The sequence below is a fragment of the Siphateles boraxobius genome, unplaced genomic scaffold, assembly GCF_051911475.1.
Source record: "Siphateles boraxobius isolate OS27281-9 unplaced genomic scaffold, OSU_SipBor_1 7, whole genome shotgun sequence".
Classification (NCBI taxonomy): domain Eukaryota; kingdom Metazoa; phylum Chordata; class Actinopteri; order Cypriniformes; family Leuciscidae; genus Siphateles; species Siphateles boraxobius.
The window spans coordinates 31,867,806-31,894,884 of NW_027509197.1; the positions used below are offsets into that span (position 1 = coordinate 31,867,806).

Sequence of the window (27,079 nt, forward strand, 5' to 3'; positions counted from 1 at the left end):
GGGCCTCCAGGGAAAGTGTGAGACTCACACCGTTCAATATGGTGATGTGTGAAAAGATTTCAAAGTCAACAAAAATCCAATCACAAAGCGAGCCCTTGTATTCACACAGCTAGGAAAATGTCAAAACATGTGTGTCTTATCACAGAAATTGCACAAGCCTCATTTAGGTGTCAGTAGTCAGTAAGTCATGATCATTAATAACTGATGACCAGTCCCACACGGAATCTGTGCACGCAGATTTCAGATATGATTCAGATTTCCGATGAAGCGGATGTACATACATCACATTAAATAATAACAGTTACATTTTTATTACATTTTAGATTGATTAATATAATAAATAATATAGAATATTATGATAAATACAATAATGCACACACATACATTATATGTGTGAGTGCGTTATTGTATTTATCATATTTTATATTATATATTTTTTATATTATATTATATACATTTTATTAATAATATTATTGAGTCAAGTCGTAGGACGTACATCAATCAGCCTATATCATATAATAATAATACAAAATAGTATAATATTTTAGATTGTATTGTAATATACAATTAATTAATAATATAATTAATAATACAGAAATATAGAATACAGACTATATAGACAGATTATACATGTAGTATTTAAAATATAATAATAATAATATCAAATGAAATTTGACATGTATATAATCAAATTTAATTTGCAACAATTAATTTTCTTATTAAATAATTGGTTTTGCACGAATCTGTAAAATACATGTTTTTTATTTTTATTACTTTTTTTCAACAGGAAAATTGTCTCAACATTGATTTTTTGTAATTTTTAAAATAGGGTCTGTATTCAGGTTTGAATATTTTAACTAATCTTTTTTAAGCTATTTTTTAGATAAGAGTATTCTCAGCTACGTGTAACACATTTTACCATGTTTAATGTATTCCACAGATTTTCCAAAAGTGGAGCAGAGCATTATAGTCGACTAGTCTGTGCAACCCTGATATATAAACATACAGTACATGACTTGCGCACTACATTCCAAGGGCCTTATTTTAACAATCTAAGCGCATGGTCTGAAGCGCAGGTGCTCTTTCGGTTTGTCCAAATCCACTTTTGAAGGTTTAACGATGGGAAAAATAGTCGGCACGTGCGTGGCATAGTCTAAAAGGGTTGTCCCCCTTTTCCACAGATTTTGGAAATCATTCCACAGATTTTCCAAAAGTGTAAAAAATCTACAGATTCCATCTGGGCCTGCCGATTATGAGTCTGAGGATGCAGACTGAAGCAAGCAAACAAAAATCTCTATGGCTAAAAGAGCATAAAACAAGGGAAATTAAGAGGTAGCACTAAGCATGCAAAATTAAAATCTCATGCAGTGCTGAAAACTTTGACGAATCAACGCTGCTCTTTTCTCGCTGCTGTGCTGCTTCATGGAGACGACAGAACAGCAAAAACAGCCGAAACCAACAAAACTCTTTGGGTTGTGATATAGCTAGCAAACTATGCATGTTGTGTCAAAATGCTCCAGAAGGGGGCGTGGTGTTTGTGCATATCTGACTCTGGGCCTCTGACCAGGTGTTTAGTGGAAATAAGCTTTCTCTGCAGTATTCTCAGCTTCCGAGTCTTAAGTAAATTATTATGTGCCGTCAAACATACAAGACGTGGTGTAACTCTCCGATGGGGCAAGTGGGGAGGGCAAGGCTGGCTGGCAAATAAAAGAGGACACTCACCCGCTGGTCTCCTCCCTCACGGCGAGGATCGAGCTTCTTGGCAAAGTGCCTCAGGTTGTCATAGTTGTGAAAGTTGAACAAGGACACCAGATCCTACAACAGGGCAGAAAGCCACAGGAGTCAGTCTGAGAGGTCAAAGGCTCAAAGCACACACACAACTTTGTATGTCTGCGTTGAGTGTCTCTAGGTGGTCTGCTAGTGACAGGAGATTGTGCAGTGCATTTCAAGTTTTCATTAGAGCTCTTTGTACCATCATAATGCTGAAATTAAACTTCATCACAATATCATTAAACTTCTCAGGTTCCTGTTTTCAGAGGTTTAGTCCATGTGATCATTTATACAGTCTTTAAAGGTGACATTTCAAGCAGTGCCAACAGTCCTTGGTTATGTTTAGCTTGTTGTTTATTTTTGTGTTGCCGTTTTGAAAATGTAATAAAAATTAACCTCATAAAAAGGTGACATTTCAAGGTTTAGAAGTGTGATGTTAATTAGGAAAATGATTTACTGGTTCATTGTTTTAGACATAAGCAAAAGCTACAGTTGCCTTGCCAACAGACTTCCACTGTAAGTGTGAAACTTTAAAAAAAAAAGTTTCTTAGGACCTGAGAAGCAAATTACCATGTGCTACATCTCCATTTTAGCCTTTCAGCTAAGATAATGTTTTTAAGTCCTTATACACTATTATATATATATAATACTATAAATAAATACTAATAAACTATTACTATAATTATTGGTAATAATATTAGATTATTTGTATAATATATTTGTAAAACAATAATAGTTTATTATCATAAATAATATTAGTTAATAATTATATCCGCATCTAACGTTTTGTTCTACTATCAGAAAGCCAGAAATATTCTTTTAAGACATTGAAGTTTGTGTAACGCAAGCAGTTAAACCTTGTAGCTGACCTTGAAACCGCACTTCACCTTATAAACTATGATTTAAAGGGCTCAAATATTCAGAACACTCCCTGAATTTGTTAGACACTAAGAAAGAGTTAGCAGGAACGTCTGAATGTCTAATATTACGGCCATTTGCTGTTTTGTGACACCCTGACTAGCCCGTCTTTACTGTGACCTTGAGACTGTAGAAATGTATCAAACTGTTAATACCATGATATAAAATTATGGTCTTACTGCCCATCCTTTAATTAACTCCACCAATTAGCTCTGGTTCCATTCCGAGTCAGACTGTACCCACTAATGAGTCTCAGACATGGACTCCGCTGATTTCCTTAAGACACACAGGGAGTAATTATAGACTCCTTGACCTTTGGGTCTGAGAGGCTGTAGAGAAATTCAGACCCTGAACCAGTGCTGGTTCTCAGAAAGACCTTAAAATAACACTGACAGATTCTGATCATTTCAAAGTTATACGATGGGAAACATTAATGAGAACAGGATCATGGGATCAAAAATACAGCAAAAAGAGAAGACAAACTGTAGACGAAAAGCATAAAAGCATTATTTCTAAACACAACTTCTATTTCTTGTATTGATTGCAGCTATGTAACTACAGCTAGGCAATATAGCAGTACAAAAAAATAAATCTCTATAATTGTTAGGCCTCTTACAATTTTCAATATATAATATTAATGTATTAACCTAACTGTAACATACTGTACATATCTAGTTAAAAATAATGTCTAATTTTAAAGTTTTTCAGTTTTTAAATGAATAAATAACTAAAGTGAAACAACAACAAAACATAGCAATAAACAACTGAACTACCGTTCAAAAGTATTTTATGCTTAGCAAAGTAATAATACAGTAAAACAGTAATAGAGTAAAAAATACAGTAAAAACAGTCATATAATTGCAATTCAAAAATAACTTTTCTATTCATATATTTTAAAATGTAATTTTAAAACTTAACTTTTTAGCATCATTACTCCAGTCTTCAGAGTCACATGAATGATCCTTCAGAAATCATTCTAATTTGCTGATTTGGTTCTCACAGAACATTTCTTATTATTATTCATTTAAAAATATTTTGCTTGTTAATATTTTTGTAGAAACTGTGATAAACGTTTTCAGGACTCTTTGATGAATAGAACATAGAAAGAAGAAAATAATTTATTTGCATGTACATTTGTATGTCACTTTACTGTCACTTTTGATCAATTTAACGTGTCCTCTCTATAAAAAATAAATAATTATATTAATGGTAAATATACACTACCGTTCAAAAAATTTGGGTCATTAAGATATGTACCAATAATAATAATAAAAATAAAAAACATAAATATTGCTTCATTTCACCAAATATCACCAGCAAAAAATTTTTTGCAAATATAATGTGAATGTTTGACTTCGACCGATCCTACATGCCTTACATGTATCGTGTGAAAAGCACATACTTCACATAGGCATGTTTAATGTCCTTGCATATGTTGGGTAATCATCAAAAAAGTTTCCAGTATATGGGTAGAACTTTTTAAAATAAATTAAATTAAATTGTGTGTAGGTGTGTTGAGAGACAAGAACATTCACATACCGTGCAGAACTGGATGCCCCTAACACTGTTGCCAAGTTTGTCTAACGGCGGAGACCAGCACATGATGCCCATCACATTGGGCACAACCAGCAGAATACCTCCAGCCACACCTGACTTGGCTGGAAGACCCACCTGAACAAAAATTGAATACATTAAAATAACATAAAACAATTATCTACAACAAAATACTAGAATAATAGTTGAAGATGTTGTGTTTGGCTGGAAGATACTGGGTGAGTTCACTGAGAATTAATAGAGTTGTCTATTTTCATGTTCATGTTATGTTTGCCATGTTATGTTGTCATATTTCACGTTATAACGTGCTTGATTAGCATATAAAGAAGGCGTGTTTGCCCAGAAAAGATTATTGCACACCACAGTTACGTATGTTGTACCATGAGTAGTTGGGGAACAAGTCACAGGGTTTTGTCTTGAAATACTGTGCGCTATATTGATGCAACTGTTTAATGAATTTCAAATAAAAAGTGTACATTAAAGGGGTCCTTTTATTCCCTTTTATGAAGTCTTGATTTTATTTTCGGGGTGTACTAGAATATGTTTCATGCTTGATTGTTCAAAAATACATTTTTCTATGTACACAAAAGGCCTATTTCTCTCAAATATTGTTCACAAATCTTTCTAAATCTGTGTTAGTGAGCACTTCTGATTTGCTGAGATAATCCATCCACCTCACAGGTGTGGCATATCAAGATGCTGATTAGACAGCATGATTATTGCACAGCTGTGCCTTAGGCTGGCCACAAAAAAAGGCCACTCTAGAGCTGTGTTAACACGCCTTAGAAAACGAGCGTTATGGGGGGGGAAATCCGCCTGTATATGGTGCCGCAAAAGTGTGTGAAATTCGATGTAGCATATACTCCAGGCGGCTAGGTGGCAACGTGAGCAGATTTGCGTTTTTTCCCCTTTAGACGGGTGGAGGTTTTTAAGATTTCCACTCTGGAGGGTGGTTTCACTTTTTTGCGTTTATAAGCCCCCAAAACGCTGTCGCAGTGTTAACGAAAGGCACATCCGATAAAATATTTTTACGCTTTCACACGGGATCGTTCTCGTGTAAACAGGGTCTAAGGCTACGTTTACACGTGGCCGGCTATTTTCATAAACGGAAATTTCACCCTCTCCGTTTTCAAACAGTCAGTCTCAGACTGTCAGTTTTCAGAAAAGTGTTTGTTTACACAGATCTATGTATGTATGCCGTCAAAACCATGCCAAACCTGTAGGTGGCAGTATAACGAGAAGCTCAAGCCCACGTTAGCCAATCAGAATCCCGAAAATAGCAACAACAGCAACGAATCACTTCCTCTTTCTCTTTTGAACAAAGAGGTCGCACTTTTGACGCAGGTGCAAGTTCTGCCGTATACTGTGACGTCGACTGCCTAAAACTCAGTTTTTCTCAGTTTACATGCAAACGAAGTTTTCAAAAATCTCCACTCTGGCTGGAGTTTTAACCAAAGAATTTCTGCACAAACTGTCAGAAACTGTCTCAGGGAAGCTCATCTGCATGCTCGTCGTCCTCATCGGGGTCTCGACGTGACTGCAGTTTGTCATCGTAACTGACTTGAGTGAGCAAATGCTCACATTCGATGGTGTCTGGCACTTTGGAGAGTTGTTCTCTTCACGGATGAATCCCGGTTTTCACTGTACAGGGCAGATGGCAGACAGCGTGTATTGTGTCGTGTGGGTGAGCAACGTTGTGGATCGAGTGGCCCATGGTGGCGGTGGGGTTATGGTATGGGCAGGCATATGTTATGGACAACGAACACAGGTGCATTTTATTGATGGCATTTTAAATGCACAGAGATACAGTGACGTGATCCTGAGGCCCATTGTCGAGCCATTAATCCACGACCATCACCTCATGTTGCAGCATGATAATGCACGGCCCCATGTTGCAAGGATCTATACACAATTCCTTGAAGCTGAAAACATCCCAGTTCTTGCATGGCCAGCATACTCACGGACATGTCACCCATTGAGCATGCTTGGGATGCTCTGGATCGGCGTATACGACAGCGTGTTCCAGGTCCTGCCAATATCCAGTAACTTTGCACAGCCATTGAAGAGGAGTGGACCAACATTCCACAAACAGGGTTCTACGCTAAGGTTTTTCCCAAGGAGCACATGTTCTCCTAAATGAAAAAATCTAGGAGCACACAAAGACATTTTGGAGCGCAGTGAAAAATGTTCAAGTAACAGAGTTTAACAAACTGTTTATTATATATATAAAAACACAACGTTGGTGCTCCTTCTCTTTCTGTTCAACTATGGTGTGAAACCGTCGTTTTGATGCAGAAGTATAAATCACACTTTACAATCACTTTAGTAAAACAGAACAAGGGGAACGTGTTGCTCTCAGGAGGAGGAGCACATCGGCACACCTGTGAATCTGCATCTTTTACTGCAGAGGCTTTTTCTACAACATGGAGGAGAAACTAGTTTAAATGAGAGTATTAGTATTTACTAGTATTAGTCAACTAAAACTAGACTAAAAATAAAACAATTTAGATGACTAAAATATAATGGGTTTAGTTCAATTGTAATGCATTCATTTAGAATTTCTCTAAAATGTCCAAACCCATATACTCCCGGAGAAAACATCTATTAACCTGTTAATATGAATGATTTTAAAGTTTGAACATGCAATACATATACAGATTAAATAAAACCACTTTTCCTAAAGTAGAATAGTCTTCTTTCAATGAATGATATATGCTTTCTTTATAACTACTTGCATACATCATTCTTTATTATTTCAAGCAGCAGACATATTTATTTGTATGAATGAAATATAATGAATCCTTATTAAAGCTATTAACGAGCAGTGAATGCTTTTCTCTTTTTCTTTTGTTGCTTGATAAATATTAAGGACACAGACTGCATTAGGTTTATTACTTTAAGACATCGGATCATGTCCAATGACATGCGGATCCAATTGCACTGATGCACATCCGATTCACTCAAAACTGTTTAAGACTTAACCGACACAGTTTACTGCTGCGTCCCAATTCGCATACTATCCGTCCTAAATAGTATTCGAAAATAGAATACTCTCCAAAACAGACATTTCGACATAATATTGTGTATTTGTCCATTCAGAAACGAAAGAGAGCTAAATGCAGTCCTCGCGCGTTGTGTGTGTGTGGCTGCACGCTTCGAGTCGAGTGTGTGCGCACAGAAAACTATGCGTCGTCGTCACTCTCATTCAGATCTATATGGCTGCTCCACTCATTCTCCCAAACGTTTACATTTTTTAATATTTCATGAGACATGGAGCGCATGTGAACCCGTGTGCCGCTGGTAGATCAGCAGCACGTCCCTAATACTACAGGACAAATATGCGCATCTACAAACGCAGGACATCAGTTCTGACTGGACCGCTTCCCAAATCGTCACTATCTAACATTTTTGTCTAGTTTTTATTCGTTGCCGAAAATGTCAATAGATTTTCGTCATAGTTTTTGTCATTCAAAACTATTTTTATTTAGTTATCTTCTCGTTTTCGATTATGGTAGGTTGTAGTTACTTGCACATTGTGCTCGTAAATAATTTTTCCGGTTCGCACGGATCGATTTTTAGGGGCATATGCGAGCAAAATGGTCGCACTGTAGAGCCCTGACAAACCACTATCAACAACCTGATCAACTCTATGCGAAGGAGATGTGTTGCACTGCGTGAGGCAAATGGTGGTCACACCAGATAATGACTGGTTTTCGGACCCTCCCGGAACCCCCCCCCCCCCAATGCAGTTTAACTGCACATTTTAGAGTGGAGATTTATTGTGGGCAGCCTAAGGCACACCAGTGCAATAACATTGCTCTCTAATCAGTATCCTGATATGCCACACCTGTGAGGTGGATGGATTATCTCGGCAAAGGAGAAGTGCTCACTAACACAGATTTAGACAGATTTGTGAACAATATTTGAGAGAAATAGGCCTTTTGTGTACATAGAAAAAGTTCTAGATCTTTGGGAATAGCTCATGATAAATGGGGGCAAAAACAAATGTGCCGTGGTTAGCTGGCCCAGTGTGTTATAATTGGCAGCGCTTAGCTTGTGTTCAGGAAATGTCCCACCCCTCCATAACTGCGAGTTCTTTTCTAGTGTAAATATTAAGGATGGCTTTTGAATATTGTTGTGAACAAAGATAAAGGTAAGAATGACAAGGAAGATGTGAAATGTAGAGAAAAAGAGGTACAAATTATTTAGTGAAATAGTACCCCAAAATAACAGGTGAGTTGGCACACATATTGTGTGAACTATTGTTTTTTTTAATTTGGTATGTTTATGCATGTGTGAACCTGCATGAACAAAAACTTACATGGAAGGCAAACTGTCCAGAGAAGTCATACATGCCACAGGAGTGCATGAGACTGAGGGTGTTTCGCACGGCCTCAGGGCTCAGCACACGTTCGCCTGTGATTGGACAGAAGCCGCCGTTGGCCAGCGTGGCAGCCATTACGCTAGCACTCTCACAAGTTACCTCGATGGAGCACAGCTGCACATATAGACAAATCACAAATAAACACACATGAATAAGAGATATGATTAGGCCAGGATGCCTTTCAAAAGGTTTCATTTGGCAGCTTTTGAAATGGATTTTATTGGTGACAAAAACCTAAGAATGAGACCATTTGTGTATTTGTGTGAGTGATCAGGGGGGCTGATCCCATTACACACACCACATGATCTCAGAGGCACATGACAGGAGTCAAGGGACAGGGTCATCAGACTGCATTCTGCCATGCTTGTGCCATGCCAAACTAAGCCAGAACTTTCAATTCTAGGGCTGGGTATCAACAGGGAGTTGCTGATTTGATTCTGATTCACAAGCTCTTGCTTTGATTTCAATTTTGATGTGATTTCATACTATTTTGACTAATCTGGGAAGACGCTACCTTTTAAAAGTTTGGGGTCAGTAAGATATTTTCAATAAAATATGAAAAATTTTATTCAGCAAGGACAAGGAGAAATTAAATTAATCTAAAGTAACAGTAAAGACATTTGTAATGTTACAAGAGATTTGTTTCAAATAAATGCTGTTATGTTTCACATTTTCCACAAAAATATTAAGCAGCACAACAGTTTTCAAACTTGATACTAATAAGCAGTGGTGGCTTGTCAATAGAGGGCGCTGGGGCGCTGCCCCCATCAAAATTCCAGAAATATACATGTATACAAAAATGATATAAAAATAAAAAATCAAATAGTTTACTCATATGATGTGCAGGCTGGTAGTAAGAGCCTCAGCATTTAATAAAAACTGGCTTTAATCGGTTAACTATTTTCTATGTTTTTCAATATGCTTCATGCGGTTTAATTGGCGAGGGACGCCAGACAAATGGATGTCTATCTGAGTCCTTAAATTTTCGGGCAGCATGTGACCTGAAGCTGGTCTCTAATTGGTTTCTTAAAGATTCTCCTCCGGGCACAGGTCAGAACAGAAAACGTCTCGGTTACGTATGTAACCCTCGTTCCCTGAGTAGGGAACGGAGACGTCTCGTCGGAGTAGTTTCCAACTAATTGGGATCACGCTAGGGAGACCAACTGCCTTCGAGTGAACTAAAACGAGCCAATAAACATTGGCATGCAAGATTTGCATTCCGCGCGCCGCCTACCAGTGCGGGTATAAAGCGGAAGCAAGCGCAAACACATTTGCTTTTCGCTGAGGAGCCGGACGGTGTCCAGTCCTCCGCGAAGGTACAGCAGCATGGCGACGGGACGAGACGTCTCCGTTCCCTACTCAGGGAACGAGGGTTACATACGTAACCGAGACGTTCCCTTTCGTGGGAACTCCTACGTCTCGTCGGAGGAGTTTCCAACGAATTGGGATCCCTAACAAAACGCCATGGTGCTGGCCCCTTCCAGCGCCCAGCTTAGCTACCCACCGGGGCAGTTTCTTATCGTCTTTGGCGGGAGCTAGCTAGGAAATCACACTGCTGTTCTGCAAGACCCTCTCAGTGGATATGGATAACACTGGGAAAGCGTGCCCAACCTGTGTGAGGGATCGCTGCGGAAGCCCAAGCCCGCCCGAAGGGAGGCACTGGAATACACATGTGTACTAACCCGTGGGGTAGTGAAACACATGGCAGTCCTTGAGGTAGTCCCAGCCCAAGGGGTGGGAGCGTACTCAGCAAGGAGGACAGAATGGTCTGTCGAGGGGAAGACACGATGCTAGCCCGGAGGGTAGCTGGATCGTGGAGAAAATGGGTCGCCGAAGGGACCACTGTAAGCCACCCAGTCTACACACAACTCCTAAGAGAGGTAATAGACCTAGCGCCGGGCGATCCGCCTCGCCTGGTGCCGAAGGGGTGATGGAGGAACTCACGAGGTTAGCCGTATGTTGGGGAACCAACGGAGTAACAAGACGCACGTATCCGGCCGATAGGCGGGAATGGCGTAGCAAGCCGACATAACCTAAATTGTCGCGTTACTGGCCGTAGCGAGTACACGGGAGGAAACAGGTTCAACACGTAGGCTATAGAATCTAGCGAACGTGTTAGGTGTCGCCCAGCCCGCAGCTCTACAGATGTCTGTCAGCGAGGCGCCTTGCGCCAAAGCCCAGGAGGAGGCAACACTCCTAGTAGAGTGTGCCCTCAACCTAGGTGGGCAAGGCACGTCCTGGGAAGCATAAGCCCGGACGATAGCATCCACTAGCCAGTGGGCTAACCTCTGCTTGGAGACAGCCTTTCCCTTCTGCTGGCCTCCGTAACAGACGAAGAGCTAATCTGAGGTCCTGAAACTTTGCGTTCTGTCCACGTATCAATGCAGGGCGCGGACGGGACAGAGAAAAGCAAGGGCTGGGTCTGCCTCCTCCGGGGGCAGCGCTTGCAGGTTCACTACCTGATCTACAAATGGAGTGGTAGGAACCTTGGGCACATATCCGAGCAGGGGTCTCAGAACAACATGAGAAAGGCCCGGCCCGAACTCAAGGCACGAGTCGTTGATCGAAAAAGCCTGCAGATCCCCTACCCTCTTAAAGGAGGCCAAAGCCAACAGGAGAGCTGTCTTTATAGACAGGATATTAAACTCAACCGTTTACAATGGCTCAAAGGGGGGCCTCTGAAGTGCTCTGAGCACTAGAGTTAAGTCCCAAGAGGGTACAGGGTGCGGATTACGAGGCGGATTTAGCCTTCTGGCACCCCTAAGGAATCTGATGACCAGGTCGTGCTTTCCTAATGACTTACCTTCTACTGCAACGTGATGAGCGGCTATTGCGGCAACATACACTTTGAGGGTGGAGGGAGACAGCCTTCTCTCCAACCCATCTTGCAGGAAGGAAAGCACGACTCTGATCGGGCAAGTTCGTGGGTCTTCCCGGTGGGAAGAACACCAATCGACGAACAGGTTCCACTTCAACGCATAGAGGCGCCTCGTAGAGGGGGCTCTAGCGGAAGTGATGCTGTCTACCACAGCCTGTGGTAGGCCACCTAGAACCTCCGCGTCCCGTCCAGGGACCAGACATGAAGATTCCAGAGGTCTGGACGCGGGTGCCATAGGGTGCCCCGTCTCTGAGAAAGAAGATCCTTCCTCAGAGGAATGGGCCAAGGAGGGGCTGTCGCGAGGAGCATGAGTTCCACGAAACAAGTCCGGTTGGGCCAATACGGGCTCCGCGTCCTCCCTGACCTTGCACAAAGTCTGTGCGAGAAGGCTCACTGGGGGAAACGCATATTTGCGAAGGCCCCGGGGCCAGCTGTGTGCCAGTGCATCCGTGCCGAGGGATCCTTCGGTCAGGGAATAAAACAGCCTGCAGTGGGTCGTGTCCGGAGAGATCTATCTGAGCGGCTCCGAAGATTCCCCAAATCAGCTGAGCCACCTGGGGATGGAGTCGCCATTCTCCTGGAAGAGGCGGCTGCCGTGAGAGCTCGTCGGCTACACGGTTGAGCGCACCAGGGATGTGAATGGCCCGAAGCGAACTCAGATGCTTCTGACTCCATAGGAGGAGATGGCGGGCGAGTCGCGACATACGACGGGAGCGTAGACCACCTTGACGGTTGATGTACGCAGCGGTCGCAGTGCTGTCCGTACGGACCAGTACATGCTTGTGTAGAAGCAGCCCCTTGAGGCGGCACAAGGCTAAGCGTACTGCTTGCAACTCTAGGCAGTTGATGTGCCAATGCAGTTTCAGGCCCCGTCCACAGACCTGAAACTGCATGCCCGTTGTACGGTACCAACTTTGGGTACCGCTGACCACGCGGTCAGCGGCAGAACAGAAAGAAAAGGGAAAAAAAGATTCTCCGCCCGGCCCTCCTCCGGGGGAAGGAGAGGAACAGAGGTTCCCTCCCGATGAGCAGCCACTGCATCCTCTGGGTCGCCCGTCTCAGGGTCGCTTGCCTCTCCTCTTCCCGGGAGGTTTAGACGACTCCCGAGCGGGCTGGGCAGCTCTCTTGCGGCCGGCACCCTGCTGCCTAGGGGGCTGATGCCTAGGCTGGGCAGGAGGGCGCCCTTGGCGACGAGCAGCCGGAGGCGCAGGCGACGGGGACGGGGCAGCAGAAGGCCGTCTCCAAGGCATGATGTTCTTGATAACCTCCGACTGCTTATGGGCGGCGGAGAACTGTTGGGCATAGCTCTCCACCGCGTCGCCGAAGAGGCCACCCTGGGATATGGGCGAGTTCAGGAACCTGGACTTGTCCGACTCACGCATATCGGCCAGGGTGAGCCAGAGGTGTCGCTCCTGGACCACCAGCGTGGACATCGCCCGACCCAGGGAACGTGCGGTGACTTTCGCAGCTCTTGGAGCACCCCTGGGTCGGTACCACCCTCCTGCATGTCAGAGAGCGCTTTGGCCTGGTGGACCTGGAGAAGCGCCATGGCATGCAGGGCAGAAGCAGCTTCTCCGCAAGCGCTGTAGGCCTTTCCAGTCAGACTGGAAGAGAACCTACAGGCGCGGGAGGGGAGCGTGGGGGTACCCCGCCAGGTGGACGCAGTCTTAGGACACAACTGCATCGCTACTGACCGTTCCACTGGGGGGATGTCCACGTATCCCTTCACTGCCCCGCCATCGAGAGTGGTGAGGGAGGAGGAGGGAGTCGATCTGTGTCTGGCCGCCAGAGGGGCCATCCACGACCTCGTCACCTCGTCATGCACTTCCGGAAAGAAAGGAACCGGGGCGGGGCGCTGAGAACCAGCACGAGCCACCCCGAGATACCAATCGTCGATGTAGATAGCGTGAATCACCACCGGCAGCCGGGAGCTCGCGAAGATCACTGAAGCGCCGTCACACCAACACAGAGAGATCAATAAAAAGAGCAGACTCGTTGAGCACAAAGAAAACGCTTTCTTGAAACTCATTCACTCAGAGGACACAACCGGTCGGCTGCGAAGCAAAAAGCAAATGTGTATGCGCTTGCTTCCGCTTTATACCCGCACTGGTAGGCGGCAAGCGGAATGCAAATCTTGCATGCCAATGTTTATTGGCTCGTTTTAGTTCACTCGAAGGCAGTTGGTCTACCTAGCGTGATCCCAATTCATTGGAAACTCCTCCGACGAGACGTAGGAGTTCCCACGAAAGGGAACTGTTATTTTAAATTGCAATAATATTTCACAATATTATAATTTTTTGGATTAAATAAATGCAGTCTTGGTGAGCATGAGAGACTTCTTTCAAAAACATTAAAAAAAGATTACAACCACAAACATTGAATGGTAGTGCATTTTACAGTTACAATGTCAACAATTTGGAAGGCAATCCCAGAATGCTTTGCAACAAGTTCATAACTCTTATGATGCAATCCAACAGTGACTCAGAAATGAAAGTCATCTCAGTACGCACCTGAAAGTAGAAGTCCAGAACAGCAGTCATGTCTGTGCCATCTGGAAAGCACTGCATACAAGAGAACGAAGGGTTAAAGTCAAAATTCAGATCAAAACAACAAACCACTCCAGTAAAGGGACGTTTACATGACATCGTTTTGGCAATGGTGCCGCCTGTACACGCAAAATGCAAAGGAACTTTTTTTTTTTAGCACATAGTTGTTGTGTAAATGTACCCTAAATAGACAAAGAAGTCACTGCATACAAACAGGCAGACAAAATGTGAAGGAGAGAAATAGAGGGATTGCTGGGTGCAATAAATCAAGGGTGATAAAGACACTTTAAAGACACATATCAAAAACGCCCTGAGAATCTAACCTTCTTTTCTTTCAGGTAGTAGCCAATAGCGAAATTCCTGTCTCCTGACTCACGCTCCGACTGGAATCTAGATCAGGTGAACATTTAAGATAGATCATGTAAACATTCAGAGGCCTCAACTGAACATAAAAACAGAAGCTGAAAGAGGACTACTTATTTTGACTGTATGATCCATGATCACATCTACAGAAATTACAGCTCAACGTACGTGGCATTGCTGAAACCAACATATTCATTTCCTGCCATCTTCTTCAAGAAGTTCATGACCTGCAGAAGAGAAATCAAAATAGGTTCATCAAAGCCAAAAACAACAACTGCTGTGAAAAGATTTATTGTAATCCTTTGCAAATTGACTCACATAATCAAACTTCTCAGCATTGCCTGCTCTTTGCTGAAAAACAGAGGGAAGAAATAAAAGACATGTAAAAATATTTTGCCCTGATTGAGTTTTTATTATACTTCTATTCTAATAAATCACATTAAAATAGATAAAAATACATTTTAAAAATGGCATAATGGGGAAAAAATAAATCAGAAGGGTAACTAACTCGTATTGATAATTTCATTCCTTATATTACCAGTACAACGCTAAAATCTTCATTCCTTAAATATTATACCAGTACAACACTAAAATCATTATTCCTTAAATATTACCAGTACAACTCTTAAAATCATCAGTTAGTAGTCTGTTGTTAGAAATCAATAAGAGGATGATAATCATTTCATGTTTACTACAGTAAAGTACTGTTATGCTCTACTAAGGAAATGATGATGAACCGCTACAGAGCGAAGACTGGAGTTAAACATGTACATGAAGATCTGTCGGCCAAACAGAGAAGTGGGACAAAAACCAGAGTGGATGTGAATCAGCAGGGTTGGTAACATCTTAAGATGATGTGTGGGGAGGATCTGTGCATTGTGTGTTGATGCGTTTCTGAGTGAGTGTGGATCAGTGTCCAATAACCTACAGCTTCCTACCAGACTGAGTGAGGGTTTAGACACCCATCAAATGAATGCGAAGAGCTAAGAACCATTGAGCTTGATTACATTACTGCCATAAATGAACACTGACTAATGTAGTTGTTTGACTGTCTGTTAGATTGCTGAACATCAGGGGTGTAAAGTACTCAAATAATTGCAATTAATCACTATATTTATATGGACTAATTGGGGGGGGGGGGGGGGGGCTTACAATTGCATTAAAGCTTGACAATACATTAGCATACACTACTGTTTAATAGTTTGGGGTAAGATTTTTTTGTAGTTGTTGAAAGAAAGTAATAGTTTTATTTAGAAAGCATGCATTAAACTCATCAAAACTGACAGTAAATACTTGTTACAATTTATTTTTTTAATTATATGCTGTTCTTTTGAACTTTCTATTCACCAAAGAATTCTAAACAAAATGTATCATTGTTTCCACAAAAAATATTAGTCAGAAGAACTGTTTTCAATATTTATAATAAATAAGAAATGTTTCTTGAGTCCTAAATCAGCGTATTAAAACGATTTCAGAAGGATCATGTAGTCACAGCTTCAGATGGGACGTCCCGCCCACAGACCGTTGGCTGACAGTCTGATGCATATGGCACACAAAATGGGAAACACTTCAGGAGTTTCGAAGTCGTCTTCTGATTGGTTGAATTCTCAAGGTTTTCTGGGAGACGTGTGTGTCGAGTTTTTTAACGGTCTGCCTGAAAACAAAGCCTTTGTTACGCCAAACCCCAACTGTGAAAATGAGCGCTTATTAGGATCAAGAAATTTCTTGTTTTTTCAATTGTTTGTAAAGTTCAAGGTGCCATTGTTGCAGTAAACTTGCACAATTTTCTTGAATGTGTAATTTATAAGATGCAGGACGGTCTGTTATCGTAAGGACAGACTTCCATTTTCACGCCCCTAAACATGTCGCAGTACAGGTCCAGACCGTTGACACTAAAGTCTGGAGTAATGGCTGCTGAAAATTCAGTTTTGCCATCACAGGAATAAATTGCATTATAAACATATATATATATTATAATATATTAATTAATAAAATATATATTAATATATATATATATATATATATATATATATATATATATATATATATATATATATATATATATATAATTAATTAATCTTAAGTACAATTTTATATTTATACAGCCAATTAAATCTATTTCAGTCAAAAATGTAATTAGAAGCCATGGCACCTAGATGAGCCATTGTTGATCTAAACTAGAGTCTATAATGCTGCTAATTTCAATTGTTTGCTAAAAGGTTCAATCCCATTTATTTGTATAAAACTTTTTACAATATACATGTTTGAAAGCACCTTTATGTGAAAAATAAAATAACACAAATATAAATAATAGAAAACAACTGTCATAAAAAATCTTAAATCTCATAAAACAAAGAAAACGTAATTATATGGGCTAGCTGCTTTTGTTTCTTTGTTCTGTTTAATATTTAATTATAATTAAATGTGGAATCTTTAGTAATATTGTATAATTAAAATTTTACTAAATTTAAAAAAGTCCCAGTGCCTATAATTTAATGCAAGCACACACTTTTTGTACTTTTTACACCCCTGCTGCACATTAGATTTTACAAAAGGGGAAAAGCTGTATGAAAAAATGCTGAATGTACTGAACCCATTGTACTTCAGAAACCCACAAAGGCCATTCATCATTTTTTTATCAAGCCCTCAAGAAAAAAAGGCAGAATAAAATAATGCATGGCCTCTGTGGGCTTCAGTAGCTTCCAGCACTAAAGATCATTTGGTCCTGCACAGATGCTCTACTTTATGCAGTGGCCGTCTTATTAAGAAACACAATGGCACTACTGATATTTTAGTATCCAGGCTTGTTCATGGGGAGGGAGGAAAAATGGAAAGGAAAAATTACCAACGTCATTGACCTGCAGCAGTGGTCAAAAAATCCCACAGATCCTACGTCTGCAAAATATGCAACAACATAAAACAGCACACAGAGCCTTCAACAGCATATCACACGCTTTTAGTACACGCTCATGGCGGTGCTCAAGGACTCGGAAGGAAGGGGAGAAAATGATGTCATGCGTTACTTAGGTGCAAAGGAACCCGACAGGCAAGACTTACATTCAGCTCTGACCTATCAGAACACATCAGAGGGGTGAAAGACATTTTGCGTCACACCACTATCATTCACAGGAGAACAATATGGGAAGAGCAATCACAATGGTTGAGTTTAGGTTGGATGGGTGATGTGAGGCTGAATTTCAGTTTACAGGATGCCGAACATTCATCACGCAGAGTGATGGTGGATCCTTTTAATGTGTGAATTGGTGCTGGGTACAAATAAATTCTAGGGCCTTCAATTGAAATTTTAATCAAAATAATTAAGTTTTGCAACAAATTAATGAATAAAATTGCATATTACCCATATTTGCTGAGAAAAGCCCCCAAATGAAGATAAACAAAATATGTTAAAGACATTACAAAGATAACTTTAGAAGATAATGTAATATATTGCTTGTTTTATTTTCATTTTGCAGTCGAGATAGGCTTGTTTTGTCCATTTACAGCGTTTTTCCATGTAAAAGAAGCACTAGACACTAAGTAGATTATTTTTGTAAGATTTACTGGACTAAATTAACAAGTTAAATTGACAGCCCTCATAAATGCATACAAATTTGAATAGTTTCTCTTAAGCAAGCCTGTCAAAGCAGAGAATGACAATAGCTCCTGTCTAACCAGCTTGGAAAAGCCTTCTGGAAACGTGAATGTGCATTTGTATCTGTGTTTTGTTTTGAAATAATAACTTTGCATAAAACATAGACATGCATTCTGTATACAAGGGCTCAACTGTGAGCATATTGTAGAGTGTCAACTCAAGGCAATATAGACATTACATTACAAAACCACTATTAACCCAGCTGGAGTGTTTTTCCTGTCTTGTGTGTTTGCACATGGACCAAAACACATAAAAGACCAAGGTATATCTGTGACACACAAACACAACCAAAAGGTGCAAACAACTACAAGAAATACCAGCCAGGCTTCATAAACCCACTACCCTAAATATATAATATGATGCATTGTAAGGTGGATTTTAAAGGATGGGCGATATATCCAATATTCACAATATATTTGCAATGATTTTTATGGTGATATAAAAATCAAGCAACACTGTGAATATCATATCTACAGAAATTAAATAAAGTAATTCAAATGTAAAATAACACTGCACAGTCTTATCGAGCTTGAATGGTTTAAAACTATTTGATTGGATCATATAACGATCAATATTTTTAATGCTTTAAATAAATAAATAGCAAAATGAATGCGTTAATTTTGACAGCCCTAAAAGAAAATATAAATGTAGTTATTTTTTTCTTGAAAGAACTACTAAAAAAGATCCCACAGCTTTTTTTTTTTTTTCAAAAAAAATTATTTAACAAAATATATACTAAATAAGAAAATATTTTTTGTGCAATTTTTATATAAATCACTCTTGGGGCCTTTTTCTGCAACATTCAAATAATCCCTATTTCATATAAAACTAAACTTAGAAATACAATATATTTATAAGGTTAGATATTTTTTTAGCTATGTCGCCCAGCCCAAGTGACAAGAGAGGGTGTAAAAAATGTGGAGAATAGAAAGTCTGGATGAATTTTACTTGAAATTCATTGCAAACAGACTTCTAACAAAAATGGTCCTGAAAACAGGATGATCTCCACATATTGTAGTTGAAATGAAAGTGGAGGCCTTGAGTAGGTGTACTGTGTACAGTTATTAAAACACAGAAAAGACAAGAAGCACCTTAAATACACACTGATGATCAGTTGGTCTTAGTCTAGACAGCATTGCTCACAATTAATTATTCAGACAGTCTATAAAATACAACTACAACCAAAACCTCTAAATATCATTACTGCACATATAACCTTTATCAACAACATTCGGCCAATACCAAATAGTCTGTTCTGGCTAAATCAAATTAGGTAAATGTGAGTACAGTTGGTAGAAGTAGTTAAAAACGATGTACTAACATGAAAATGAAATAAAAAACAAGTGGAAGATGCTTACCTTAATAAGAGAGGTACACACGATTGCACCAGCATTCACCATTGGGTTATGGGGTTTATCTGTGGGAAAATAACATGTTTAAAATGTAAGACACAAGCAGACACATACAGGTGATTAGAGAAGCAAGCAGTCATGCGTAAGCTGATGGTTATAATTCTTACCGTCCTCATCCAGGAAGAGCTTGTTGAAGCGTAAGCCACTGGGTTCTTTCCCGATGAACCGGTGCACATATTCAGTGCCGTGGTCGTGCACGGCAATAGCGTACTTGAGCGGCTTCACGCACGACTGCAGGCAAAATGGCACTTTAGTGTCACCCACTGTGTGTCTGTGTAAAGGAGTAAACAAAGATCAGAACCAGAGATGATATCCTATGGTCTACATAAGCAAACAAACAAAAGAATAAAAGGAAGCTGAACCTAAAGGCCACACTGTGATTCTAACATGATATGAAGATGTTCTGACAAACACATCAATCTTTTCGCTCTCTCTAAATACAATCTTTCTTTTTCTTTTTATTATTATTCTAAAATAGTTAGTGGTGTCAATCAGGGTTTTTCCAGGGTCAAAAATGATCTTTGGTGGTGGACGAACACGGTCATCCACACACTAAGTACCCTACGCATGCAAACGTATCCTATTTATTCATGAAATAAAAAAAAGGGGCAGATCATAAAACAAAGTGCTTAGAATCATTTTATACTTAAAAATCTGTAAATGTAAAAAGTCCCTGAGTGCCTGATTTGAAAAGTTACAGTAGAAATAAAATGAACAAAGAAAAAGTGGCAGGTCTATTATTTTGCATTTACACTCCAAGGCTTAATGCACAGATCATTTGACATACAGTATCAGATTCTTTTGTTCTGTCCATTGCGATGGTCATCACTGTCAATCGGATTTAATCACGCATTTAAAGTCCCTGTAAAGGCAATTCTAAAAAAAAATTCTAAACGCATTATAAATGTTAGAAATGTATTGCTAAAACATATTACAAAGACTGTGAACTGTGAAGTACTGAGTTGTGTAGTTAGACCGTTAAACAGTTTTTCACCATTGCTGTGTTCCGGATTTTTTGGCCACGGCTAAAACGGGGGCTCGATGACGCACTGGAGCCCCTGAGCTCCTGGACACGCCCCTACTTGATGACACACTGGAGCCACTGAGGCTGGCCCCTCCCCTAACATTATAAATAGAGTACATTCACATCAGATTGCCGCTCAATCGGGAGTCAGTACTATTAGTTACAACAGCCTACAGTTTGCTAGCTAGCTATGCCTTCGTTATGGTGAATGGGCCCGAATCTCAATCCCGAATCTCTCCCGCCTCGGCCTTCATCCTTCCATCGCGCCGACAACTGGTGCCATCATCGGCAATGCGTGCCCACCGTGCGAGCATCCATTCTGGCTGTAGCGGTGACAGTTGAGTGTGGCGACGGCAGCTTTCCCGCAAGTGGGCGTGGTTTCAGCACAGCCAGCGGACACGCCCCCAGCGTTTGAGAGCAGAGACTAGCCTACTGCTCATTTTTTCTAGATTTTGATAGCTTATTTTATGTACTTGCCGGCTTTTTTTATCATTCAAAGTTGGCTGGGTGTCAAATAACACATTTTTCTGTGGTGTGACAAACTCAGAACACATACTTAATTTTAACTTTACAGGGACTTTAAATACAGTTGTCAAACCAGAAACTTACAATGTGTAGTTAGCAGCGTGAAAAATATATTTTATATACGGAAAGTGAGCAAAGATCTCTGCCATTATAATCACTGAAGCTGTCAATAACGCGATAATAAGCTGTCAATAAGCTGCACTCTTGCGAAAACAACTGTTATAATCAATGAAGCTGTCTATGCTATGCAATGAATATCTTATTGACATCATGTTTATAGTTTGTATAAGGAAAACTTATATATGAAAGGACATACATATTATATAATGAAAGGATTCACAAACGTGCAGAACTCCAGCCGAGACTAACTCAGCTGTGTTGAGCAGATTCTGACAATCTGATTGGCCATTGCGTTCACACACTCAAAAGATATGTTTGTGATTGGCTACAAAGCTCAACGCTGCAAAAACACGTTGTAAATAGAAACCTTTGACGCTCTGCAGAGACCGCTTACATTAAACACTTACGGGAGCACCGGCACTGCAGAACAGCAGATATGGTCACGACTCGCATTAAAAATTCAGATAAATCTTAGGCGGGACAAAGATTAATTTTAGCAGCTGCCAAAATATTTCGATGCAGGAAAACCCTTTCAGTATGCAGTGATCATGTTATCTGTCTTGTTTTGTTTTTTGGGGGTTGTTGTGAGATTCAAATTGTGAATGTGTTATTATGTAACACATGTAACACATTTCAGAGAATGAGCTGTTGTTGTATGTAGTTTTCTATTTATTTCATTTAGTTAAGCAACTTTAAAACAGTTACATTTTGTGTAAAGATCAGAAAAGAATAAAGTGAAGTGATTCCATCAATTTCTGTCAATAGGTCAAGGCTCTGGCAGTGTTGTTGACTAAAACAGCTAGATATTGTGTAACAGGTGAATGGCCATAGCAATCACTGGATAGTTATGCAGGGACCCCATGTATCTTTACAACAAATTCTATAGCATGGGGTAAAACATACAGATTATATCTGTCCTTATTATCAGAGATCAAAGGATGTACCATGACACAAGGGTCTAAGTATTGAGGGAATCATTAATGACTTTGAGTTTATAATCCTGTTATCAATGATTCTAACATAACAGGTTCAACATTTAGCATGTTTTTTTTCTCCACTGAATGACTAGTTCAGGAGAATAATGGAGCATTTATTGAATGATAAGATAAGCAGCCACTTTATCTGATGGTTTTGTGACCAATATAAATGAAGTATTTCCGGTACTTGTCATAATGTACATAGTGAATGGTGAGTGAAGTGTGTGTCAAGTGGTTCGGTTAATAAATACCCAAATTGATTATCAAAACTTGTTGAAAAATGAAAATTGTAATGCTACAAATCCAGTTCAAAGATTTTTAAGTGAAAAATGCAGTGAAACTATTCATTGATGGTAACAAAAAAAAGAAAAAAATGCAGTTCCTCTCAGTAGATGATGCTAAAATAAGTAGAGGAACCTAAAATAATCTAAATCTCATGCTAAAATAAGTAGTTCCTGTCAGTAGATGAAGGTGTAGGATTCATACCTTTGTCCATCTACTGTACAAAGGGAAACGGCCCACAGATCTGGGCTGAATTTGGCAAGTTGGGGAATGTAGTCAGCAACCTGTGAGCAAAAGAAAGAGGTGAGCAGGAACAAAGGCAGTATCAAGTAGAAAAAAACATTTTAGTTGAGGTTATTATTTCCATTTCTCTCATCTTACCAGGCCCCCGGAAAGATTACGGCCTTTCTCATAAAGTGTATCGATGTGGGAGGCGAAAGTCTGGAAATCAGGGATGACAAACTTTTTCCGGAAGGCCTGGGTTAGGAGAACAATGTTGCTCTGGACACACCTGAAGAAACAAGAGCACCACAGAGCTGAAAAATGTATACCTACTAGTGACTTGCTCAGCATTTATGTGGGAAAGTATGTATTTTTTGTCTATCTGTGTAATTTTTCCTCATGAGTAATTATAGGACAAACAACACTGAGATTAATTTGTTACATAAATTAGACATAACTATTAACTCCACTATATGACCAATTATCTGCATAAACTGGCTAATTTATGCCATCAAAGTTGCATTTTAGGGAGACAAATGATAATAGTAACACTTTTGTATGAATTACAGCCCTCAATGCAAATCAATGCAACACACATTAGAAACACTGTCATTTACATTTACATTTATTCATTTAGCTGACGCTTTTATCCAAAGCGACTTACAATTGCTATATATGTCAGAGGTCGCACGCCTCTGGAGCAACTAGGGGTTAAGTGTCTTGCTCAGGGACTCAATGGTGTCTCACAGTGGATTCGAACCCGGGTCTCTCACACCAAAGGCATGTGTCTTATCCATTATGCCATCACCACCCCTGTCTTTCTTGAAGCAATCATTTACACTCCCTACTCAGGAAACTACATTTTTATTTCCACTTTGATGAAAAGGTAGAGGAGACAAATGCTAAATCTGTTCCAATACACATTTCCCACTGAAAGATGAAAGATTTATTGTAAAATGTCAAAACATCTATGGCATGAGAGAGGAAGCCATGGCTGGTTTCACAGAGCTGGGTGATTCACTTCCACTGGAGCACAGGAAAGTACATCGTTCACAGGCATCATAAACTGAAACGCCCCCTAAGAATGTGTCTGAAATATTGGTCCAGTTGCTTCACCAAGGTCCCTGAACAGACAGACAAGCTCAAAATAGCTGTGAACTGTGCTGCTGCTCAGATTTACGTGGTTGTGTATTTTCAAAAGATAATCTATTACTTGTATCTGTAGGCCAGGAGAAGCTAGAGAGGAACCAATATGTTTGGAATAGCATACTAGCATCGTACTATTTCTGCAGTATGTACACTACTGTGCACCATATACAATCTGTAGTCATAGAAAACCTGGATATCCCACCACAAAAATGTGCATCATACATCAGAGCACATGGTGGTAGGTACTACATCCACAATGCAATGAGCCCCACTTGACTTCTTCCTTTAAAGTAAAACCACATATTTTGAACAGTTTTTCTTGATTAATTATTTAATCGAATAAAGACTTTTTTTTTATTTTACAGTATATTCGATTTCAAAATGTGAAATCAACTGGTTTTTTTTTCTTCAAGATCATAATTGGACACCACACACTAAATTAAAGTGTGTAAACTAAATTGAGTATTTGTGACAACAATGCAGCACATTATTGCTTGAATTGAATGTTTATTGTTCCATTTCACAAACGGGTTAATTTCCTAATTAAAAATTAAAAAAACTGAAGGTGAATGCAGTATCTGAGCCGTATATACTGTATAATGCCTAGTATTTTGCACTAAAGATGCACTCACTCATAAAGTGCTTGTTTTCATTTCGTTGGCTTTTCTTCGTCCCAGTGGTCTTGAGCTTCAAATTAACACAGATCGGAAATAAATGCATGAATTTGGTTTAATAACTTCAGCTAAGTCCCCGAAGAGCGTTCTATCTTTCTTTTGTTATTCTTTTTCACCCACGTTTCCTTTTTAACATCTCACACTGCACGCGTCAGTCAAATTTTTTGATAAAATTTTTGTGGATCTGTGTTGATTGAGAATAAACAGCTTTGTTTACTGAGTGAAATTTTTTATCATGCGTTTCAAAAGCTCTGTTCATTTAGATTAAAATGGTTAAATGTGTAAGTATTCAATTCCAAATACCATCTCTCTCAGGTCTCTTTTTGGCCTTGTCCGCCATTAAGGTCACTCACTGCCATAATCTATCAAGCCTCTACAAGCTGGCACCACTTCATCAATCTTTTCAGTCTGTAATGAAGCTGTCAGTAGCAACCAGATCGACCGGGGTGGTAAACACAGCACAGCGGAAAAACAGACATTTATCAGGCTGGTTATGGAGGGAGGTGTTTATGGATCATGCCAGAAGAGTGACACAAAAGCTAGAGGGAGCAGATTGTCAAGGATCGCTTGTGTTGGGCTAAATATGGTTATAGTAATGATAGGTGCAATTATACGATCATACTAAAAGGTCTGCAGTCCCTAATACGGAGTATATACACTGTATGCAATGTACTTGAATTCTTAACCATCTGAAGAATTGGTTAAATGATCAACCAGAATCACCAGGAAAAAATCATGCTGGTCCACCAACATTTTTCCTACTATCCCCCAGCTAGATCAGCATAGTACCAGCAAAACCAGCCTGAACCTGCACCGACATTCATCCTGGTCAAAGTCATTTTTAATTAGGGTATGATGAAAGATGATATTTCACAAATTCAAACATCTGAATCAGAATCAACCCAGCAAAAACAATTACATTTTAAAATTAAAACAGAAAACAGTTATTTTAAATTGTAATTTTAGAAGATTTTTTTATCAAATAAATGCAGCCTTGGTGACCATTAGAGATCTTAAGAAAAAAATCGTACTGACCCTAAACGTTTGAACAGTAGTGTACACACAATCAATGCTGCTCAATGCTAATTCTTTATATATTTTCCTAATCATTCCAGGCCTGCAAAATTTCCAGCTTTTTCCATGACTTTTTCCTGAATATACTGCAGCACATTAAAAACAGTGTCAACTTACTTTTTGAACAGATGTCGGTCCAGCATTACGCCATCTGCCGTGGATTTGAGGGTGACTTTCAACATGTCCATACATTCTTTCAGCCGTGGATCTCCTGTTCGAAGTCCAGTGGCCTTCAGTGCCTGAATGCACAAAAACAAGAGATTTCCATGAGCACAAATAAGAGTTAACAGCTCATTTTCAATGCCATTACTCATAACTATCATCAATCAAAACACTCTTATCAGTGGGTTTTACGTCCTTTGTCAGCCAGGTTAGATAAAAATAGCCTTGGTGTAATAAAATATGGCTCTGTGCCCCATTCAGAGGCGCTGATAACAGCAACGACACATCAGTAACTGTACACACTGACCCCATCAGTCCTCCCTTCGGTCATACTATTGCAAGGAACAGGTGACCAACTAGCAGATGACAAAACATGCTACAGTCGATTATATCTGTTCCTGTTCATTTAAACGTGTAAAGGGGAGTGCTGTCACTCACGGTAATGAATTTGTGAGCTGGGATCCTCTCCTGGCCTTCGGCAATACTGTAAAACAGCAGGTCCTCCAAGCTGGGCAGAATGCCAGCCTTCCTTCTCCTGGGAAAAGAGAGAAAAGGGCATTGGCACAGAGTGATCTGACTTTAGAAAATGACCTTTACCATGACAGAAACTGTAGTCACAGGACATGACATATTAGGTCAGTCCGGAGTGTATTTGAACACTATGATATTTTGTTAATTGGGGTTAAATTCAGAGAAAAACCTATTGCAGAGAAACAGAGCCATGCAACAAAGTTTAACAGAAAAAGGAATCAGTCAGTGAAGAGTTAAAAACACAATGATATTTCTTGATAGGCCTATAATTCCTGTGTCGACGGATTTCCTTTTTAAACAGTTAGTTGAGACAGGACATATACATATATTTTTTAAATATCCAATTTAATATGTACTAGATAAATATAATAATTGATTATTAGTTAATTATCAATGAAATGTCTATTTAGTGTTTCCATTATAATATGACAACACGTATATTCTAACTGTGCTGATATCTACAAAGATCATGTTACAGGTCTTCTGCAATGCAAACACACAAGAGCATTGTGCAATACAAGAGTGCAGAGTCAGATTCATTTTTGCCAAGTTCTATTAAGAGCCGACCTAACTTAGAGCCGTTAAGAGTCGTTGCATTATCACATTTAGATGGCTTGAGTCTAATGGAGCTCTGTGTAAGCTGCTGTGGCACTGAGCCACAACACAGTCTGGCCAGGACTGTATTTCCTACCAAAACATCCTCTCACAGAGCACCAACAGCCCCACTTTCCCACAACACCACACACTAATAACATTTCCTGAACTACAACTGTCCTTTCATTTTCCTTGAGATTATTTTTCATTTGAAAGCATTTTATTTGATGACACATCTAAAGGTTTCGTGGGAATGGTACTGATAAAC

At 39.9% G+C, this 27,079-nt stretch overlaps 1 protein-coding gene across 5 annotated transcripts in view; it reads right to left on the minus strand.

Annotated features, from left to right (window-relative positions):
- The window catches only part of glsb (glutaminase b), a 53,426-nt gene that overhangs the window by 11,830 nt on the left and 14,517 nt on the right, over positions 1 to 27,079 (minus strand). For 3 of the 5 annotated variants that reach the window (XM_077216101.1, XM_077216103.1, XM_077216104.1), the window contains exons 2-14: positions 26,125 to 26,221; positions 25,642 to 25,763; positions 22,787 to 22,916; positions 22,610 to 22,689; positions 19,585 to 19,748; positions 19,424 to 19,482; positions 14,732 to 14,764; positions 14,582 to 14,640; positions 14,374 to 14,440; positions 14,015 to 14,065; positions 8,564 to 8,740; positions 4,228 to 4,359; positions 1,723 to 1,815 (exon numbers count right to left, since the gene is read on the minus strand). In XM_077216101.1, coding sequence (XP_077072216.1) covers positions 1,723 to 1,815; positions 4,228 to 4,359; positions 8,564 to 8,740; positions 14,015 to 14,065; positions 14,374 to 14,440; positions 14,582 to 14,640; positions 14,732 to 14,764; positions 19,424 to 19,482; positions 19,585 to 19,748; positions 22,610 to 22,689; positions 22,787 to 22,916; positions 25,642 to 25,763; positions 26,125 to 26,221 — 1,264 coding nt within the window. The remainder of the gene's footprint in view (positions 1 to 1,722; positions 1,816 to 4,227; positions 4,360 to 8,563; positions 8,741 to 14,014; positions 14,066 to 14,373; positions 14,441 to 14,581; positions 14,641 to 14,731; positions 14,765 to 19,423; positions 19,483 to 19,584; positions 19,749 to 22,609; positions 22,690 to 22,786; positions 22,917 to 25,641; positions 25,764 to 26,124; positions 26,222 to 27,079) is intronic. The other 2 variants (XM_077216102.1, XM_077216106.1) reach the window with 1 other exon arrangement.